The sequence below is a fragment of the Aquarana catesbeiana genome, linkage group LG13 (genome assembly GCF_042186555.1).
Source record: "Aquarana catesbeiana isolate 2022-GZ linkage group LG13, ASM4218655v1, whole genome shotgun sequence".
Taxonomy (NCBI): domain Eukaryota; kingdom Metazoa; phylum Chordata; class Amphibia; order Anura; family Ranidae; genus Aquarana; species Aquarana catesbeiana.
Genome location: NC_133336.1, coordinates 5,884,182 through 5,906,796, shown reverse-complemented (window position 1 = coordinate 5,906,796; position 22,615 = coordinate 5,884,182). Strand labels below are relative to the sequence as shown.

The following is a 22,615-nucleotide window of genomic DNA, read 5'->3' as shown; positions in this document are numbered from 1 at the left end:
CTTGGTCGAGTGTTTTGGGTCTTTGTCATGCTGGAATACCCATCCACGACCCATTTTCAATACCCTGGCTGAGGGAAGGAGGTTCTCCCCCAAGATTTGATGGTACATGGCCCCATCCATCGTCCCTTTGATGCGGTTAGATTGTCCTGTTCCCTTAGCAGAAAAACACCCCCAAAGCATCATGTTTCCACCTCCATGTTTGATGGTGGGGGATGGTGTTCTTGGGGTCATAGGCTGCATTCCTCCTCCTCCAAACACGGCGAGTTGAGTTGATGCCAAAGAGCTTGATTTTGGTCCCATCCGACCACAACACTTTCACCCAGTTCTCCTCTGAATCATTAGGATGTTCATTAGCAAACTTCAAACAAGCCTGTACATGTGATTTCTTGAGCAGGGGGACCTTGCAGGCGCTGCAAGATTTCAGTCCTTCATGGCGTAGTGTGCTACCAATTGTTTTCTTGGTGACTATGGTCCCAGCTGAGATCATTGACAAGATTCTCCCGTGTAGTTCTGGGCTGATTCTTCACCGTTCTCATGATCGTTGAAACTCCACAAGTGAAATCTTGTATGGAGCCCCAGACCGAGGGAGATTGACAGTTATTTTGTGTTTCTTCCATTTGCGAATAATCACACCAAGTGTTGTCACCCTCACCAAGCTGTTGTCGATGGTTTTGTAGCCCATTCCAGCCTTGTGTAGGTCTACAATCTTGTCCCCGACATCCTTGGACAGCTCTTTGGTCTTGGCCATGGTGGAGAGATTGGAATCTGATTGATTGCTCCTGTGGACAGGTGTCTTTTAAATAGGTAACAAGCTGAGATTAGGAGCACTCCCTTTAAGAGAGTGCTCATAACTTACATAGTTACATAGTAGGTGAGGTTGAAAAAAGACACAAGTCCATCAAGTCCAACCTATGTGTGTGATTATGTGTCAGTATTACATTGTATATCCCTGTATGTTGTGGTCATTCAGGTGCTTATCTAATAGTTTCTTGAAGCTATCAATGCTCCCCGCTGAGACCACCGCCTGTGGAAGGGAATTCCACATCCTTGCCGCTCTTACAGTAAAGAACCCTCTACGTAGTTTAAGGTTAAACCTCTTTTCTTCTAATTCTAATGAGTGGCCACAAGTCTTGTTAAACTCTCTTCTGCGAAAAAGTTTTAACCCTATTGTGGGGTCACCAGTCCGGTATTTGTAAATTGAAATCATATCCCCTCTCAAGCGTCTCTTCTCCAGAGAGAATAAATTCAGTGCTCACAACCTTTCCTCATAACTAAGATCCTCTAGACCCTTTATTAGCTTTGTTGCCCTTCTTTGTACTCGCTCCATTTCCAGTACATCCTTCCTGAGGACTGGTGCCCAGAACTGGACCGCATACTCTAGGTGCGGCCGGACCAGAGTCTTGTAGAGCGGGAGAATTATCGTTTTATCTCTGGAGTTGATCCCCCTTTTAATGCCAATATTCTGTTTGCTTTGTTAGCAGCAGCTTGGCATTGCATGCCATTGCTGAGCCGATCATCTACTAGGACCCCCAGGTCCTTTTCCATCCTAGATTCCCCCAGAGGTTCTCCCCCAGTGTATAGATTGCATTCATATTTTTGCCACCCAAATGCATTATTTTATATTTTTCTACATTGAACCTCATTTGCCATGTAGTCGCCCACCCCATTCATTTGTTCAGGTCTTTTTGCGGAGAAGTTATTGCCCTGCTTAGCTTAGTATCGTCCACAAATACAGAGATTGAACTGTTTATCCCATCCTAAAGATCGTTTATAAACAAATGAAATAGGATTGGTCCCAGCACAGAACCCTGGGGAACCCCACTACCCACCCCTGACCATTCCAAGTACTCCCCATTTATCACCACCCTCTGAATTCGCCCTTGTAGCCAGTTTTCAATCCATGTACTCACCCTATGGTCCATGCCAATGGACCTTATCTTGTACAGTAAACGTTTATGGGGAACTGTGTCAAATGCTTTTGCAAAATCCAGATACACCACATCTACGGGCCTTCCTTTATCTAGATGGCAACTCACCTCCTCATAGAAGGTTAATAGATTGGTTTGGCAAGAACGATTCTTCATGAATCCATGCTGATTGCTGCTAATGATATCATTCTTATTACTAAAATCTTGTATATAGTCCCTTATCATCCCCTCCAAGAGTTTACATACTATTGATGTTAGGCTAACTGGTCTGTAATTCCCAGGGATGTATTTTGGGCCTTTTTTAAATATTGGTGCTACATTGGCTTTTCTCCAATCAGCTGGTACCATTCCAGTCAGTAGACTATCTGTAAAAATGAGGAACAACGGTCTGGCAATCACTTGACTGAGTTCCCTAAGTACCCTCGGATGCAAGCCATCTGGTCCCGGTGATTTATTAATGTTAAGTTTCTCAAGTCTAATTTTAATTCCGTCCTCTGTTAACCATGGAGGTGCTTCCTGTGTTGTGTCATGAGGATAAACACTGCAGTTTTGGTTACTGAAGCCCCCTGATTCACTCGTGAAGACAGAGGAGAAGAATAAATTCAATACCTTTGCCATCTCCCCATCCTTTGTAACCAGATGTCCTTCCTCATTCTTTATGGGGCCAATATGGTCTGTTCTCCCTTTTTTACTGTTTACATACTTAAAGAATTTCTTGGGATTTTTTTTGCTCTCCTCCGCTATTTGTCTTTCATGTTCTATCTTAGCCGTCCTAATTGCACCCTTACATTTCCTGTTGCATTCTTTATAAAGTCTGAATGCTGAGGATGATCCCTCAACCTTGTATTTTTTGAAGGCCTTCTCCTTTGCTTTTATATGCATTTTTACATTGGAGTTAAGCCATCCAGAACTTTTGTTCGCTCTTTTAAATTTATTACGCAATGGGATACATTGGCTAATGCCCTTATTTAATATGCTCTTAAAGCAAACCCATCTCTCCTCCGTATTCTTTGTTCCTAATATTTTATCCCAGTTTATGCCTTTTAGCAAGGTTTGTAGTTTAGGGAAGTTGGCTCTTTTGAAATTCAGTGTCTTTGTATTCCCTTCATGTCTCCTATTTGTGTGATTTATACTGAAACTAATTGACCTGTGATCGCTCTTACCTAAATTGCCCCGTATTTCCACATCCGTGATCAGGTCTGTATTGTTGGTAATCAGTAGATCCAGTAATGTTTTATTTCTAGTTGGTGCGTCTACCATCTGACCCATAAAATTGTCCTGCAAGACATTAAGGAACTGGCGAGCCTTAAATGAATGCGCGGTTCCCTCCACCCAGTCTATGTCTGGATAATTAAAATCCCCCATTATGATAACACTTCCCATCCTTGCTGCTAATCCAATTTGTGATAGGAGATCCGTCTCCACTTCCTCCTTCAGGTTAGGGGACCTATAGCATACTCCCAGTATTATTTTCCCCTTAGCTTAATCCCTTTGGAGCTCTACCCATAAAGATTCCACCTCCTCTCTAGCTCCCTCAGTGATGTCATCTCTCACATTCACTTGTACATTATTCTTGATATATAGGCATACCCCTCCCCCTTTTTTACCCTCTCTATCCTTGCGGTATAGGGTATACCCTTGAATGTTTGCCAGCCAATCATGAGAGCTGTTGAACCAGGTCTCTGAAATTCCCACAAAATCCAAATCCTCCTCGTACAACAGTATCTCTAGTTCACCCATCTTGTCTGCCATGCTCCTGGCATTGGTGAACATGCCACATAGTTTAAACCTCAGCTCGTTACCTGTATAGAAGACACCTGGGAGCCAGAAATCTTGCTAATTGATAGGGGATCAAATACTTATCTCACTCATTAAAATACAAATCAATTTATAACTTTTCTGAAATACATTTTTCTGGATATTTTTGCTGTTATTCTTCCTCCAACTCAGTGGCTGATTCTTTTTTGGGGGGGGGGGCACAAACAATCCATACCCCCCCCACCCAGGGTCGGTCACGTAGAGCACAGAAGCCCCCCCCCCCCCCCCCGGCAGCCTTTTAAATCTGAGTGCAACACTTGTAGTTTTTTAAACAATAAATTAAGTGGGTTTAAGGATAAAGCACTATAGGCGGTTCTCATATTTTTATGCATATGGCTGATGGGATAGACTTGTAGGAGAAGGAGGAAGCAACCGTAGCAGTGAACCACAGGACTTGTACATCTAGTCCCCTGGGTCAGGGCCGTCTTTAATACTGATTGGACCCTGGGCAAGCGTTTTCTTGGGCCCCCCTCCAATGCAATTTCGCTCTCCACCTGCTCTGAGACATACAATAAATAGCAGCTAGACTTAAAATCAGTTTACTGAATCAGATCAGGCAGCGATTGGTTGCCAGAGGTTACAGTGTATCATTACCGCTCACTGACTGGTTCCTAGAGGTTACAGCACACATAACGGCTCACTGATTAGTTGCTAGATGTTACAGCACAAGATTTCTGCTTGTTGATTGGTTGCTAGAGATTACTGTAATGTAATACTGCTCACTGATTGGTTGCTAGAGGTTACAGCACATCATCTCCTCACTGTAGGGGGCATATGAATGCCGCCTTTATTTACATATCTATGTCGCCGGATGCAGCTATTTACATATGAATGCCACCACCATTTACATATGATTGCCGGTAAATACAGGGTCTGCAGATGAGTCATTTGTACAAAACAATAGGACAGAGCTGGGCAGCATTAGTAGCAGCACTTCACACTGAGATATCAGGACACAGCACGGGACTAAAACTTCAAGGGGCAAGAGAATTTAAACTGCCTGCCTTAAAAACGGCCCTGCCCTGGGTAGGGACACAAGCTCCAATTGATCCTAGCCATACATATGACCCATTTTCCTCCCAGGTAAGAGCACACCTGGTGTAGGAAAAGAGCACTGCATGCAGCACGAGTGAAACACGTTTCATGGACTAGTTGCCTAAGTACACTGCAAAATCACTGGGATTTGTTTAGCAGAATATCACAAGGCGTCATCTAGTGGACTTATGTCACTGATGGACTGTTAAAAATACTTTCTGTGGACTTGGATTGTTTTCACATTATGCATATTTAAATTTTGATTCTCCTAATCTCATGTATGTGCCTTTTAAATATACACATATTTAGGAATTAACATCAGGTGATTTAGGATTTAAAAACGAGATCCACATACACATTAGAGTCTTTGCACAAATTAAAAAAATTCACAATTCAGTTATTGGTTTCATAAAGTTTAGAAGGTGAAGGGTTCAGGGTGTAGGTACAAGGCAAAGAATAGAATCAAGAGCAGAAACAGGATAAAACACGAGCAGTGTCTGGCAGCAAAGCAAAACACTGGAGAGAGAGAGGGAAATATAGAGAAGGAACTAAATACCTTCCCAGCAGCCAGCATCAGGTGGAAATTGATTACTGGCATGTGCCACTGGGAGACAACGGCTGTTGGTCACCCGATTTACAAACTTCCACTCTGGGAAGCACAGTTCCATCAGCAGGTGATCCAGGCCCTGACAGTTCATCCCTTAAGTAGTGGCCTCTGGACGATTCACTCTGCCCCGCCGCTGGGGTCCAAAAGCTGTCTGGATTCTCTGCTGGTCAGATCTCTGAGGAGGGACAACACAAGGAGCTTACAATTCCTTAATACAGTGTATGACCCAACACTGGGATTCTGAAGACAATCTGTAGACTTAACACCAGAGAGATAGCTTGACACCAGGGTGTCCCATCACAACTGGACCTCCCTCATCAAGGTTTCTAAAGACTGCTCCACATTTTAACTGCCATTCAGATCTACCCAAGGCATAGGTTACCCAAAAACAGAATAAACAGCTAGCAGTATCTGGCAAAAACACTGGAGCAAGAGGGTAGAGGAGGAATTAAATACCCTCACAGCAACCAGCATCATGTGGAAACTGATTACTGGGATCTGCTGGCTGAGATACTGGAACTGCAACATTCCTCTCTGGCAAACACAGTTCCACCAGTAGCTGATCCAGGTCCTGACATTAAACACGTGTACTAACAATGATGATTACCATACCCTGAGACTACACATCATCAATAGGTGCAAGGTGCACTTACTTATGGCCTTGTTTATGTGTCCAAAAGTACCCAAGGATAAGAAGTAGACCCTTTTAAAGCAAAGGATAAGAAAGAAAATGTTTCAAGGATCCCTTGATCAGTTTACTTTGTGCAAGTTATAAGCAGCAAGAATACATCTTTGAGCCTGGGCCTTGGACCCATTTGGAGTATAGGTGGGAGTATAGGTGGGAGACCTTTTTATAACAAGGGATATGGAGGACCCAAAGAACCCTTCTAACAGTTTACTGGTAATAACTCCAAAACATGTATTTTATTTTACACAGGTGTGGAATTGGTGTGAAAGAAAGATGAAGACTCTTCTTCTCCTCCAGTTGTTCATCTTGCTGATCCTTGCGACCGACCCTTTCAAACTAAATGAAGGACATAACTACAATCTTTATGCCAAACTGCAAGATTTAGACCTATCTAAAGCTCAAATGAAGTTTGCATTGAGGATTTATAAACGCTTTTCTCCGCTATCAGCAAGACCCCAACCAAACATATTTTTTTCACCAGTCAGCGTCTACACAACCCTCTCCATGCTGGCTCTCGGAGCCCGATCAAAAACTCGCATGAAAATTCTCCAAGCCATGAGCCTGAATGACACCACGACCAACGAAGAGCTAAATGAGGGCAATAGAAAGCTCATTCAAGTGGTAAGTCAGCAAACCAAAGACGTGGAAATCAAGCTCGGTAATGAGATCTTCATAGACAATTCGACAAATATTTTACTAGAATACCAATATAATGTGGCTCGCTACTACAACGCCTCCATTCAGACCATCAGCTTCAGTGACCCTCAGAATGCTGAGAAGGCAATCAATAAGATTGTGAGTGACAGAGCAGACCATAAGATACAGAATGTGGTCAGTGACTTGGATTCCAAAAAATCGATGGTTCTCCTAGATTATGTAGTCTTCCGAGGTAAGTCCATTTCACTGCTGACTACAGAAAGTAGATTTTGGAGCAACAGATGTTACATAACTACAGATCCAACCATTTTCATACTCAGTTTTTCAACAGTCGATCCTAGAAGGGCTCTATCTTCCATAAGTCACTTGTAGGCCAGTCCCTAAATCTACAGGGTAAGGGGGGCAGCACAAGGATTTACAAACTGCTATTTTTTTTTCTTTATTTTGTTTGCATCATTTGTCCACCTCCGGACATTTGTGGCCAAATTCAGCAAGATAGTTGTAGGAGGAAGCCAATGCATGGAATGCTGGGAAGAGTCAAAAAGCTCTTCAGGACATGAGAGCATCTCCCCTTTCTCTTGTTTGGTGGTGGGTTTGGCTAACCAGTTAAGGACCGCCCTATAGCATATTTACCGCTACAGGGCGGCCCTCCTGTGCAGAATCACATACAGTGGAACCTCGAATTGCGAGTAACGACGGCTCGGAGACACTCGGAGTCGCTTGGAGCCGCTCGGGGACACTCTGAAACCCTCAGAAACACTCCGTTACAGAATGTCTCCGTGCTTCTCCGAGTGTCTTTGAGTGGTTTTCGAGTGTTTCCGACGCCCCCCCCCCCACCTCTGGCCACATGCGGTACTGCATAGACAAGCAGTGGCTGTGGAACGGATTATCAGAGTTTCCTTTATTTCTTATAGGGAAACTCGCTTTGATATACGAGTGCTTTGGATTACAAGCATTCTTCTGGAACGAATTGTGCTCGTAATCCAAGGTACTGCTGTATATATACGTGATCCTGCACTTCTGCCTAGGGGAGGCACGCGCATGCGGCCGGCGGGCCACTTCTGCTGTGATTACTCACAGCAGAAGCTGATCTTCAGGTGCCGGGCAATTGATGTCCATCGGCACCCGCCGATCGTCGGGCAGAGAGACAGAATGGAGCTCTGCCTATGTAGGCAAATCTCTAATCTGACAAGGGGGGGAGGGATGGATTTTGTGTCCCTGCAGAGCAGGGAAAAAGATCCATCCTGAGTAAAAATAGCACACATAGTACAGTAAAACACTGGCTAGGCACACAGTTAACCCTTTGCTCACCCTAGATGTTTAATCTCTTTCCTGCCAGTGTCATTAGTACAGTGACAGTGCATATTTTTAACACTGATCGTTGTATTAGTGTCACTGGTCCCCACAAAATGTCAAAAATATCAGTTAGTGTTCGACTGTCCACCACAATATCGCAGTCCCACTATAAGTCGCTGATCCACGCCATTACTAGTATAAAAAAAAATTAAAATTCCAGTATATATCCCATAGTTTGTAGACGCTATAAACCAATCAATATACTCTTATTGGGATTTTTTTTTACCAACGACATGTAGCAGAATACATTTTGGCCAAAATTTATGAAGACATTTTTTTATTGGATGTTTTATAACATAAATCCTAAACCATGACAGTTTACCCAGAAAAGACATTTTTTTTTGTTCCTCCAGCAAAATGGAAATCAGAATTTGAAAAACAAAACACAAAGAAGAGAAACTTCATGGTGAACGAGGAGAGACCGATCGCAGTGCCGATGATGCACCGGCGGAGAATGTATAAGACGTATAAGGACAAAGAGATGGGATGCAAGGTGGTGGAAGCGCCGTACTCCGGGAACATATCCCTTCTCATCATCGTACCAAAACTGGGGGATGTCCTTCACATGGAACAACAACTGACCCCCCAGAGATTAAAAAAATACCTGCGCTCAATGAAAACCAGGTACACTCGATGGTCGCTTAAATCTTTAACTTTAGCTTTAGCACTGTTAAAGGTATCAGCCAAATCAGTGGCGGCTGGTGGTTTTTTGCTTGAGGGGGGCGGCAAACAACCCCCCCCCCCACGCTCGTGCGGCACCTCAAACCCCCCCACCCCCCTCGCTGTCTGCCAGTCCACCGGCACTTACCCCATCTATACACCTCCCAATTTTTTGAGATAGGAATGAGGGACACCTATCAGCAAAAGTATGCAGGCATAGGACACGCCCCTTGCCACGCCCCCTTAAAGAAGAATTGTACGAAAAACAAGATTGGTTCAACTCACAAGTGCTTTTTTTACCACTACTATTTCTTTATATTGGCTTTTGGAATTTACAAATGCAGCCATTTAGAATTTGGATGAAAGGTTTAGCGCTGGGAAACACTTTTTGAAAGATAAAAAGTGCATTTTATATACAGCTATATGGATCAGACCAAAATGAGGGACAAATGAGGAGGAAAGAGAGACAGAGGGACATTGCTCCAAATCAAGGCCAGTCCCTCGAAATCAGGGACAGTTGGGAGCTATGCATCTAGGCGGTGGGCACATCGGGCATCGGCAGGCACATCATGCATCGGCGGGGATCGGGTATCGTCGGGCACATCATGCATCGGCGGGGATCGGGCATGGGCAGGCACATCATGCATCGGTGGGGATCGGGCATGGGCAGGCACATCATGCATCGGTGGGGATCGGGCATGGGCAGGCACATCATGCATCGGCGGGGATCGGGCATGGGCAGGCACATCATGCATCGGTGGGGATCGGGCATGGGCAGGCACATCATGCATCGGTGGGGATCGGGCATGGGCAGGCACATCATGCATCGGTGGGGATCGGGCATGGGCAGGCACATCATGCATCGGTGGGGATCGGGCATGGGCAGGCACATCATGCATCGGTGGGGATCGGGCATGGGCAGGCACATCATGCATCGGTGGGGATCGGGCATGGGCAGGCACATCATGTATCGGCGGGGATCGGGCATGGGCAGGCACATCATGCATCGGTGGGGATCGGGCAGCGGTGGGCTCATCGGGCAGTGGCGGGGATCGTGGCATCGGTGGACATCAGGCTGCAGCCTGTGTCTTCTCCTCCTCGCTTCTGCCGTGCGTCTCCTCCCTTCCTCCTAGACGTCCAATAGGATCGCCTGTCCTTTCAGCCAATCGGGTGACGGGTATCAGGCTGGGACGAGATTCAGTGTTGCAACAGCAAATATTAATTTGCTGTTGCAACACAACTAGGGTAGGCTCCAGACGCAATGCTCTGCGCCCCGAGCCCACCCTATTTTGAAGCCTATTAGAGCCTCTAGCTCTTATCAGGTGCTTCAAAAAACACCCCCCCGCCATAGCAATTCATGGATAGGGAGGGTGGAGGCGGTGGATAAGGGAGGCGGCGCCCGTGCGCCCACAATGGATGGGCTGCCCCTGAGCCAAATGATCATACAAACAGAAATGTGCAGGTTGATGATTACTGGATAAATGCTGGATAAACTGGAAATGATAATAGGATAGTAAAGCATAGCTCCCGACTGTCCCTGATTTCGAGGGACTGTCCCTGATTTGGAGCAATGTCCCTCTGTCCCTCTTTTGTCCCTCATTTTGGTCTGATCTATATAGTTGTATATAAAATGCACTTTTTATCTTTCAAAAAGTGTTTCCCAGCGCTAAACCTTTCATCCAATTTCTAAATTGCTGCGTTTGTAAATTCTAAAAGCCAATATAAAGGAATAGTAGTGGTAAAAAAAAGCCCTTGTAGATTTAATAAACCTTTTTTTTTTGGTTAATTCTCCTTTAAGGGGTGTGGCAGGAGGCGTGTCCTATGCCTACATATGTTTGCTAGTCGGTGTCCCTCATTCCCATCTCAAAATGTTGGGAGGTATGAGTAAAGGGGTATACCATAAGCACAGAACAATATATAACAGGCAATGCAACTATTGAAGCAACAGGAGCTGCCTAGGATCAGTTCCCACTAAGGACACTAGGTGGCAGGACAGCACAACAGTACCGCACAGTTCAGTTTAGTACAAATACAGTAACTTGCAGTTCCTGGGGGGTAACACTGGAGGTTGGCTGTAGTTGGTAGCCTAGGTGGTCAGCCGCAGGAAACAAGCTCCATAGGGGAAAGGCAGGAGGAGTCCCTGACTTGAATGCTCTGGTGGTAGAAGGAGTCCTAGAGATGGGAGTACAAGGGGGGGTTGCAGAAGAAGCAGGGCCACCCCATTGAAAGGCAGATAGCATAGTGCTCACCACAGTGACTGGGACTTAAGATGAAGTTGCGTGCTCATGCATTCTCACCCAGCAGCACACATGCTGGGAACAATGATGGAGGACCCAAAACTTGGTGGCATGGGTTCCCTGGGTGCACTAAGAGGCAGAATTTATATCTCCTGGGTGGATCGTAGGAGATACGGGAGCCCAGATAATTGGGGGTAGCAAAACCTCTGCCCACCGCTAAGCAAGTTGGGTAAGGGAGCACTCTGCTACAACACACAATGATGATTCCCTAAAAGTGTGTTAGTACTCTGAGCCTGGCTGACGTAATGACAACCCCCTAAGGGGATTGTGGGGAGGTGCAGCGTGGTGAGGCGGCAGTAAACACTCAGAGTAGGGTTGCCACCCGTCCAGGATTTACCCGGACAGTCCGGGTTTTGAATCATGTGTCCAGGTTTTCAGGCGGACTGAAACCTGGACACATTATTCAGACCAGCTGTGGCTCCCCAAGTAACCAAGATAGTCACACGCAAATCTTTTGCCGCCCGGAAGCTGTGGGCGGCTGTCATGGGGCAGGTTCGGATTCACTGGGAGGCAGGGTGATGCTGGTGGTGTCAGCAAGAGCAATTTGGCCACACCCACTGCTCACTGCAGCACGCTATGCGCACCACATTACTGCTCTCCTTGGGGCACCTAAAGGTGTCCCAGGCCGATAAAGTGTTTTGGTTTGGCTTGAAGAAAAGGTGGAGACCCTATCTCAGAGTCCAGTTGCAGAAAGAGAACTGTACTGAAGTTAAGGTTCCACAAAGCATAACTACCCAGCGGGACGACAACCCAACCAGGCTCACTCACTGAATGTTGCCGGGAGGAGAAGCAGGAAGACAATAGCGAAGATTAATTCTCTATTGTCACACAAGTGGTGGGCTACATGGCTTAAAAAAAAAGGGTGGGCTCGGGGCACAGCCCACCTATTTTTTAAGCCAGTTAGAGCCTCAGGCTTTAATCACATGCTTCAAAAAAAAAAAACATAGAAATCCATGTGTCCGGCACCCTGCATGTAGATTAGGGGCCAGGTGGATGGATGAGGGGGGCGGCGCCCCTGCACTCTGTATGGACCGGCCCCCACTGGAATTAAATGAGACATTTTTTGATTGGCTGATAGGGGTTGTTGTAGCTTTCAAACACTTTTTGCCTCATTGAGAAAGCCTGGGATGGTTGGGATTGCTAATACAGACACTGATGTGTATTTTCCTCCACAGTTTGTTGGACCTCTACATACCCAAAGTGTCCTTCAATACCCCGGTCAATGTGGCCTATGGGTTGCTAGACATGGAGATGGGAATTATGGGTAGTGACAATCCTGACTTCTCTGGAATCTCAGAGAAAGAAAAGCTAAGGGTTTCAGCAGTGAGTATCTTTTTTTTGCAAAGGACTTCTCACCAGTATTGGGCTGTGGTCACCCTGCAGCTTAACTTTTCCTTATTACTGACTTACCATGCTTTATTTTGCACTGCTTACTGAATAATATGTGCGCTTTTATCTGCAGTAGCCCTACTTATTTTTACGTTAAAGTGAAAAAAGTGCATTTTGTTTAATTGCCTAAGTATTGCGAGAAAAAAAATAATTGTTGCAACACAATAGCATGGAAAAAAAAACGTTATTTGTCTTAAAAAAAATTATATATATATATAGATATATATATATATCTATATATATATATTTATATATATATATATATATATAGATATATATATTACCTTGTTATCCTAAAGTGTTGCTAAACCCAGCGCCCTGCATTCACTATATCTGCTCTCCCCAGGACTCTGCAGTCACTATATCTGATCTCCCCAGGAGCCTGCATTCACTATATCTGGTCTCCCCAGGAGCCTGCAGTCACTATATCTGCTCTCCCCAGGACTCTGCATTCACTATATCTGATCTCCCCGGGACTCTGCATTCACTATATCTGGTCTCCCCAGGACTCTGCATTCACTATATCTGATCTCCCCGGGACTCTGCATTCACTATATCTGGTCTCCCCAGGACCCTGCATTCACTATATCTGATCTCCCCAGGAGCCTGCATTCACTATATCTGCTCTCCCCAGGACTCTGCATTCACTATATCTGATCTCCCCGGGACTCTGCATTCACTATATCTGGTCTCCCCAGGACTCTGCATTCACTATATCTGGTCTCCCCAGGAGCCTGCATTCACTATATCTGCTCTCCCCAGGACTCTGCATTCACTATATCTGATCTCCCCGGGACTCTGTATTCACTATATCTGGTCTCCCCAGGACCCTGCATTCACTATATCTGGTCTCCCCAGGACTCTGCATTCACTATATCTGGTCTCCCCAGGACTCTGCATTCACTATATCTGGTCTCCCCAGGACTCTGCATTCACTATATCTGATCTCCCCGGGACTCTGCATTCACTATATCTGATCTCCCCAGGACCCTGCATTCACTATATCTGATCTCCCCAGGAGCCTGCATTCACTATATCTGCTCTCCCCAGGACTCTGCATTCACTATATCTGATCTCCCCGGGACTCTGCATTCACTATATCTGGTCTCCCCAGGACTCTGCATTCACTATATCTGGTCTCCCCAGGAGCCTGCATTCACTATATCTGCTCTCCCCAGGACTCTGCATTCACTATATCTGATCTCCCCGGGACTCTGTATTCACTATATCTGGTCTCCCCAGGACCCTGCATTCACTATATCTGGTCTCCCCAGGACTCTGCATTCACTATATCTGGTCTCCCCAGGACTCTGCATTCACTATATCTGGTCTCCCCAGGACTCTGCATTCACTATATCTGATCTCCCCGGGACTCTGCATTCACTATATCTGATCTCCCCAGGAGCCTGCAGTCACTATATCTGCTCTCCCCAGGAGCCTGCATTCACTATATCTGACCCCTGCCGGGTTAGCCCCCCCATATCAAAATTTTTGAAAAAATCTTATGCAGTTTGTTAGATCTTTGTTAGATCAGGTTAGATCAACCGTTGTTTGCGTTAGATCTCACACAGAAGAAGCGATATTAACAGTTATTTGCTGGGGGGGCTAACCCGTCATCAGCCCCCCTTTTCAAAAAATTGACCAAACAGTTAGCTATTTTGGAAGCAATTTGTTAGACCCGGTATGATCCGGTATGATCAAGTGTTTTTAATGTTAGATCTCACATAATTAGAGACTTATTAAGTGATTAATGAGGGGGGGCTGGCCCCCCCTTATCAAATTTTCGGCCCAAAAATCATTCAGGCTAATAGATATTCGTTAGATCCGGTAAGATCAAGTGTTTTTAACGATAGATCTCACATCATTTCAGAGATATTCCACATCAAAATAGAGATATTAGGTGGTACATATGGACGGGCTGGCCCCCCCTTATATTCAGCGCAATGAAAATCACACCCAACTTTTGCTGCGGCGCAAAAACTTTTCCTCAGCCCAACTTATGATCCTGCACACAGGCCCACTGCTTTCAGAAAATGCCCCTGACCTGAGCTCATCATTGCACATCCATTCCAGATGCTCGTATGTGACATCACATACATCCCATACATCCCATACATCCCATACATCCCATACATCACATACATCACATACATGAACGTGGGCTGGATGTGAGAGGTGAATCAGCAGGATGAGTGTGCCAGGACAAGTAGATGTGTCTCATCTCTGCTTCCTTTTACCACTCTGCATATCACACATATCATAGATGAGAAGAGGGTACATTGGTGGGAAAAATGAGCAGGAGGGCTTTAGATGTGGGACAGAAGAACAGGAGGGTACAGCCATGGGGCAGATGTGCAGGGGGGGTTCAGTTTTGGTGCAGATGAGAAGGAGGTTCAGTGGTGGGACAGAAAAGCAGGGGGGGTAGAACAGTGGGGCAAATGTGAAAGGAGGTGTATTGGTGGGACAGATGAGCAGGAGGTTACAGTGGTGGGGCAGGAGAACAGGGGGAACATAGGTGGGCCAGAAGAGCAGGGGGTACAGAGGTGAAACAGATGTGCAGGAGGTACATTAGTAAGGCAGATGAAAAAGCGGGTTACAGTGGTAGGGCAGATGAGAAGGTGATTCAGTAGTAGACAGAAGAGCATGGGAATATGGCGGTGGGGCAAATGTGCAGAGAGGTTCAGTGGTGGGGCAGATAATAAAAATGGTACATTGATAGGGTAGATGAGCAGGGGGGTTACAGTGGTGGGGCAGAAGAGCAAGGGGGTACAGTGGTGGTGCAGATGTGCAGAAGGTGCAGTGGTGGGAGGGATGCGAAGGGGGTTCAGCAGTGGGACAGAAAAGCAGGGGGGTACAGTGATGGGGCAGATGAGCAGGGGGTGGGTTTAGTGTTGGGCCAGATGAGAAGGGGGTTACAGTGGTGGGAAAATGATCAGGAGGGGTTCAGTGTTGGGGCAGATGAGAAGGGGGTTTAGCAGGGGGACAGAAGAGCAGGGGGGTACAGCGGTGGGGCAGATGTGAAAGGAGGTGCATTGGTGGACAAATGAGCAGGAGGTTACAGTGGTTGGGCAGAAGAGCAGGGGGAACAGAGGTGGGGCAGATGTACAGAGGGTACAGTGGCGGGGCAGAGGAGAAAGGAGGTACATTAGTGGTACAGATGAGCAGGGGGTTACAGCGGTGGGGCAGAAGAGCAGGGGGAACAGAGGTGAGACAGATGTGCAGGAGGTACAGTGATGGGGCAGAAGAGAAAGGGGGTTACAGAGGTGGGGCAGATGAGAAAGGGGGTTACAGTGGTGGGGCAGATGAGAAAGGGGGTTACAGAGGTGGGGCAGATGAGAAAGGGGGTTACAGTGGTGGGGCAGATGAGAAAGGGGGTTACAGAGGTGGGGAAGATGAGCAGGGGGAACAGAGGTGGGACAGATGTGCGGGAGGTACAGTGGTGGGGCAGATGAGAAAGGGGTTTACAGTGGTGGGGCAGATGAGAAAGGGAGTTAGAGAGGTGGGACAGATGAGAAAGGGGGTTACAGTGGTGGGGCAGATGAGAAAGGGGGTTACAGAGGTGGGGAAGATGAGCAGGGGGAACAGAGGTGGGACAGATGTGCGGGAGGTACAGTGGTGGGGCAGATGAGAAAGGGGTTTACAGTGGTGGGGCAGATGAGAAAGGGGGTTAGAGAGGTGGGACAGATGAGAAAGGGGGTTACAGTGGTGGGGCAGATGAGCAGATAAGTTCAGTGTTAGGACAGATGAGAAGATGGTTCAGCAGTGAGACAGAAGAGCATGGGGGTACGGCGGTGGGGCAGATGTGCAGGGGGTACGGCGGTGGGGCAGATGTGCAGGGGGTTACAGTGGTGGGGCAGATGTGCAGGGGGTTACAGTGGTGGGGCAGTTGAGCAGGGGGGTACAGTGGTGGGGCAGATTTGCAGGTGATACAGTGATCTGAGATGTGAAGGTGTATGAATTGGGGTTGATCTGAGGCGTGAGAGTGCAGGATGTTAATTTCTCACTACTAAAGTAGTTTACAGCATTTACTTTATAAAAAATCCTTTTGGTGATTGAGATTGTGAAGTTGACTTTTTTTGTTATAAAATCGGCAATTTCTTTGAAAACATTTTTCGGCACACTGCTCAAAAGGCTGCTTACCTCCTGGCCTATCAGTTTTAAAGATGGAAAATGGGCTGTGGAGCAAGACCCGCTGTTGCCCAAAACTATTTTCTCATTTTCAATAATCAAAGAAGGTAAGGAAAAAAGGATGGAAAAGGTAAAAGGAGAGAAGGGGGGGGGGGTAAGGCTGATGGGGGGGTTTAATGGCGTTGGTTCAGGATAACTATGGTGAACGGGCTCCAGAACTTATCTGTGACATTAAGTCCCAAGAAGGGCAGTACCCTCTGCGGAAACGACAAACTGGTTCCATAGTCCCCAAGTTTTAGAGTATTTTTCCTGTTGGTGTTGTGCAGTGAGTACCAGACCTTCCATCTCATTTGGAATGGAGTTTTTATAGAGTTTGGCTCAGATGGAGGAGACATGTAGCAAGAAAAAGCTGGATCACCAGGAACCTTGTATTCCGTAAATTTTTGCGTAGTTTATCTGTCTCCCAGAAGTGAATCAATTTAGGGCACGACCAAAATATGTGAAGTCGTGTTCCTCCATCCCCCTGGCATCTCCAACATTGGTCAGTAGTTGCAGGGTGAGGTACCACCTTGTTAACAGTTTATAGTTGGTCTCTTTAATTTTCGTACAAAGCGATGATTTCAACGAAAATCTGAGGACATGTTGTATCTGAGCAGATGTAAATGTACGCCCCAGCTTACTTTCCCATTTGTTCAAGAATGGTAAGTGTGGTTGTTCAGCCGGACAGTTCAAGAGGGCGTATGTTTTGGATAGAGCCTGTGGAAGGGAACCCTCTTTGGAACAGTATGCTTCAAAGGACGTCAGGGGACGATTAAATCCCTGTGGATTAGGCAAAGTATTGAGAAAGTGTTGTAATTGTAGCACTGTCCACAAGGAAAGTTTGAAGGGCTCATTAGCACTACTGTGGAAGGCCATTGGCCTCCCGTTAGGAAGTGGGATGCCTGGACCCTACCTGTTTGGCTTAGGGTCCGAAACATTTGGGGTTCCAGACAAGGGAGGAACCACGTTTTTTCTATGATAGGGAACAATGGGGAATCAGGGAAGAAAGCCGGTTCTGTGTGCTGACCTGGGAGTATATGCGGAGTGTCGTACCCATTATGGGGTGTGACTTCAGCACAGGCGGTGGTTGGTCATAGCACCACAGAGCCCCTGGCAGCAGAATGTCAGTCTGGGCCTGTTCCAGTTGTGCCCACAATTTAGAGCAGCAATGCCAAAATTTATTAATTTTAAGCTACTGCCACAGGGGCCTAACTTCTCATATAAAATAACGAACTGTTATGTATTTATCATAGATTAAATAAAACATCTCACTGATCAAACTGCAACAAGCTTTTATCCCTACTTACATTGCGATTATTACTGATTTCTGCCATGTGCATGCTAGGTTTAATGCAATAATAACTTCATCTAACAATTATCTACTAACTTGGATGTTGTTATTGGCAAAGAATATGAAATCTCTGAAATGATGTGAGATCCAACGTTAAAATCTCTTGATCTTACCGGATCTAACGAATATCTATTAGTCTGAATGATTTTTGACCAGAAAATTTGATAAGGGGGGCTAACCCGTCCATATGTACCACCTAATATCTCTATTTTGATGTGGAATATCTCTGAAATGATGTGAGATCTAACGTTAAAACCACTTGATCTTACCGGATCTAACGAATATCTATTAGCCTGAATGATTTTTGGGCCAAAAATTTGATAAGGGGGGGCCAGCCCCCCCTCATTAATCACTTAATAAGTCTCTAATTATGTGAGATCTAACGTTAAAACCACTTGATCATACCGGGTCTAACGAATATCTATTGGCCTGAATTATTTTTGGGCCGAAAATTTGATAAGGGGGGGCTTGATCATACCGGATCATACCGGATCTAACAAATTGCTTCCAAAATAGCTAACTGTTTGGTCAATTTTTTGATAAGGGGGGGCTGATGACGGGTTAGCCCCTCCAGCAAATAACTGTTAATATCGCTTCTTCTGTGTGAGATCTAACGCAAACAACGGTTGATCTAACCTGATCTAACAAAGATCTAACAAACTGCATAAGATTTTTTTTTAAACTTTGATATGGGAGGGCTAACCCGGCAGGGGTCTATATCTGCTCTCCCCAGGAGCCTGCATTCACTATATCTGCTCTCCCCAGGAGCCTGCATTCACTATATCTGGTCTCCCCAGGAGCCTGCATTCACTATATCTGCTCTCCCCAGGAGCCTGCATTCACTATATCTGGTCTCCCCAGGAGCCTGCATTCACTATATCTGCTCTCTAGGGTTGCCAACTCATCCCTTTAAAACTGAACAAATATTAATTACACATGTTCTCTGGCTGATTAAGGTAGTAATTAAACTCACTTGGTGCCCCTATCAGCATTAAATTAGCCTCAGAACCTGTGTAATTACCATGTGTTTGGGTTTAAAGTGATGAGGTGGCAACCCTACTGCTCCCCCCAGGACTCTGAATTCACTATATCTGGTCTCCCCAGGACCCTGCATTCACTATATCTGCTCTCCCCAGGAGCCTGCATTCACTATATCTGCTCTCCCCAGGACTCTGCATTCACTATATTTGATCTCCCCAGGAGCCTGCATTCACTATATCTGTTCTCCCCAGGAGCCTGCATTCACTATATGTGATCTCCCCAAGACTCTGCATTCACTATATCTGCTCTCCCCAGGACTCTGCATTCACTATATCTGCTCTCCCCAGGACCCTGCATTCACTATATCTGGTCTCCCCAGGACTCTGCATTCACTATATGTGATCTCCCCAAGACTCTGCATTCACTATATCTGGTCTCCCCAGGAGCCTGCATTCACTATATCTGCTCTCCCCAGGAGCCTGCAGTCACTATATCTGGTCTCCCCAGGACTCTGCATTCACTATATATGATCTCCCCAGGAGCCTGCATTCACTATATCTGGTCTCCCCGGGATCCTACATTCACTATATCTGATCTCCCCAGGAGCCTGTATTCACTATATCTGATCTCCCCAGGAGCCTGTATTCACTATATCTGATCTCCCCAGGAGCCTGCATTCACTATATCTGGTCTCCCCAGGACTCTGCATTCACTATATCTGCTCTCCCCAGGAGCCTGCATTCACTATATCTGGTCTCCCCAGGACCCTACAATCACTATATCTGATCTCCCCAGGAGCCTGCAATCACTATATCTGGTCTCCCCAGGACTCTGCATTCACTATATCTGATCTCCCCAGGAGCCTACATTCACTATATCCAGTCTCACCGGGATCCTGCATTTACTATGTCTGCCCCCCCCCCCCCCCCATGAGCCTACATTCACTATATATGCTCTCACCAGGAGCCTGCATTCACTATATTTGATCTCCCCAGGACCCTGCATTCACTATATCTGCTCTCCCCAGGACTCTGCATTCACTATATCTGATCTCCCCAGGACTCTGCATTCACTATATCTGCTCTCCCCAGGAGCCTGCAGTCACTATATCTGCTCCCCCCCATGAGCCTGCATTCACTATATCTGCTCTCCCCAGGAGCCTGCAGTCACTATATCTGGTCTCCCCAGGAGCCTGCATTCACTATATCTGCTCTCCCCAGGAGCCTGCATCACTATATCTGGTCTCCCCAGGACTCTGCATTCACTATATCTGGTCTCCCTAGGAGCCTGCATTCACTATATCTGCTCTCCCCAGGAGCCTGCAGTCACTATATCTGGTCTCCCCAGGAGCCTGCATTCACTATATCTGCTCTCCCCAGGAGCCTGCATCACTATATCTGGTCTCCCCAGGACTCTGCATTCACTATATCTGCTCTCCCCAGGAGCCTGCATTCACTATATCTGATCTCCCCAGGACCCTGCATTCACTATATATGCTCTCCCCAGGACTCTGCATTCACTATATCTGCTCTCCCCCGGGAGCCTGCATTCACTATATCTGGTCTCCCCGGGATCCTGCATTCACTATATCTGCTCCCCCCCATGAGCCTGCAGTCACTATATCTGTTATCCCCAGGAGCCTCCATTCACTATATCTGATCTCCCCAGGAGCCTGTATTCACTATATCTGCTCTCCCCAGGAGCCTGCAGTCACTATATCTGGTCTCCCCAGGAGCCTGCAGTCACTATATCTGCTCTCCCCAGGACTCTGCATTCACTATATCTGATCTCCCCAGGAGCCTGCATTCACTATATCTGATCTCCCCAGGAGCCTATATTCACTATATCTGCTCTCCCCAGGAGCCCGCAGTCACTATATCTGGTCTCCCCAGGAGCCTGCATTCACTATATTTGGTCTACCACTTTAATAATTGTTTAAGTATTTTTTTAAATTTTTTGAGTAAGTTCATTCATTTACCTATTTGTGTTGACAGTTTATCCACCAGCCTTCTATCAACATCGATGAGGGAGGAACAGAGGCGAGCAGTGCAACTGATGCCCAATTGAACTTAGCCATAGCAAGCCCAGAATTCAAAGTTGACCATCCATTCCTTGTGCTCCTCTACCACAAAGTTGCCAAAATCATTCTTGGAATGGGCCGAATCATAAATCCGTTGTGGTCACAGAACACACACCCAGAGTCCTTCTGGAACTTTGTCCCATCTCCAAACAGGATTTCTGGAACTCATTCAGAGTGACCATTGGGCTCTTGGTCAACTCTCCTACTAAGAACCGTTGACGATTGCCCAGTTTGGCCGGATGACTAGCTCTTTGAAGAGTGCTGGTTGGGCCAAACTTCTTCCATTTGAGAATTATGGAGGACACTGTGCTCTTGGGAAATTTCAGTGCAGCAGATTTTTTTTTCCTTCCCCAGATCTGTACCTCGCAATAATCCTGTCTCTGAGCTCTGCAGGCAGTTCCTTTGACCTCATGGCTTTTGCTCTGACACAGTATTCATTGTCTGCTGCAATATTTCAGGTATTTTTTGTATTAATAAATTCAAAGACATTTCAAAAATTCTGTTTTCACTTTGTCATGATGGGGTGCTGAGTGTAGATTAATGAGAAAAAAAGATGAAATTTAAACAACTGTAGTATCATCAAGCTGCAACATAACAACATTGAAAAATGTGAAGGGGGCTGATTACTTTATGAATGCACTGTAAACTGCTACATAAAATGAAACCATTCTGCTCATAATAAAGCAGATGGGCCGAACAATTTTGGATTTTTGTTTTTTTCTGGATCGTGGTAATGAGTGAAGGAGATTGTAATGGAAATTTGTACGTTCTGTATATAATTGTATTGTATTTTGTATGTATTGCACACTGCCCTCACTGTGCACGGCACTAATAATGTTTTCAGTAAATGTTTACATTCTTTCGAGTCCTGATTAGAATTAGCCTGCCTATGTAACGCCCCTTGTTACCATAAATGTACAATTGTAATATTAATGTGATACCTACGTAATCATGTGCATAAAAACCTTCAATTGCGTCATAATAAAGCAGAACAGTAATTTGGAAAGATGCTGAGCGTATCTTTTGTGTCTGTTCCCTACTGCAGTAGTTATTATTAATTTGGAACCACTAATCAATATGAGGATAGGAGTTGCCTATCATCAATTTAGCCGAGTCATGCATGGCGAGCTTTGCCTTAGGAGGGGATTCCAGGTGACCCTGAGTATCCGAAACGAGGAGCTTGAGACGATCCGGGAATTTCTGATAATCAGCCGGCTGAGGTAAGCCTTTTGCTTACATTTGAGTTATCAGACTTCCTTGATCGGTAAGGCATTTTCGGGACAAAGGGTACCTATTTTACTCCCCTTAATCGAACTGTATTGATTGGTGGTTATATGTTATGTTGTCACTGTCTACTGTCCATCGGAGTGTTATAAATAAGAAAGGGAAGAATAGTACTGTTCACAGGTATATGTAGTACATCTGCTAGATAAAGTAGTTTAGAGGCAAGAGGGTATAGGCACAAGTAGAGAAGAGAGAAGACTGGCCAGTCATTATGGGCATTGAATTAAGTAAGGGAATGAAGGGTAAGAGACCCTCAAAAATGCCCAGCGCAAGAGAAGCGCTATATATGAACCGAAGGTGTGGTTCCGCCTATACTG

The 22,615-nt window shown here is 45.9% G+C and overlaps 1 protein-coding gene across 1 annotated transcript; it reads left to right on the top strand.

Moving 5' to 3' along the window:
- Positions 1–6,331: 6,331 nt before the first annotated feature.
- On the top strand, positions 6,332–21,192 carry LOC141117567 (serine protease inhibitor A6-like). Its single transcript, XM_073610475.1, has 4 exons — positions 6,332–6,965; positions 8,443–8,713; positions 12,222–12,369; positions 20,929–21,192. The coding sequence occupies exons 1-4, from the start codon at positions 6,350–6,352 to the stop codon at positions 21,190–21,192; spliced, it is 1,299 nt and encodes a 432-aa protein (XP_073466576.1). The 5' UTR covers positions 6,332–6,349.
- Positions 21,193–22,615: the final 1,423 nt, after the last annotated feature.

Excerpts from the sequence above, each read along its gene's own strand:
- LOC141117567 (XM_073610475.1), top strand. The coding sequence starts at position 6,350 with ATGAAGACTCTTCTTCTCCTCCAGTTGTTCATCTTGCTGATCCTTGCG. Across the intron at positions 8,714-12,221 it reads CTGCGCTCAATGAAAACCAG|TTTGTTGGACCTCTACATAC; the intron begins GTACACTCGATG and ends TTTCCTCCACAG. Across the intron at positions 12,370-20,928 it reads AAAAGCTAAGGGTTTCAGCA|TTTATCCACCAGCCTTCTAT; the intron begins GTGAGTATCTTT and ends TTGTGTTGACAG.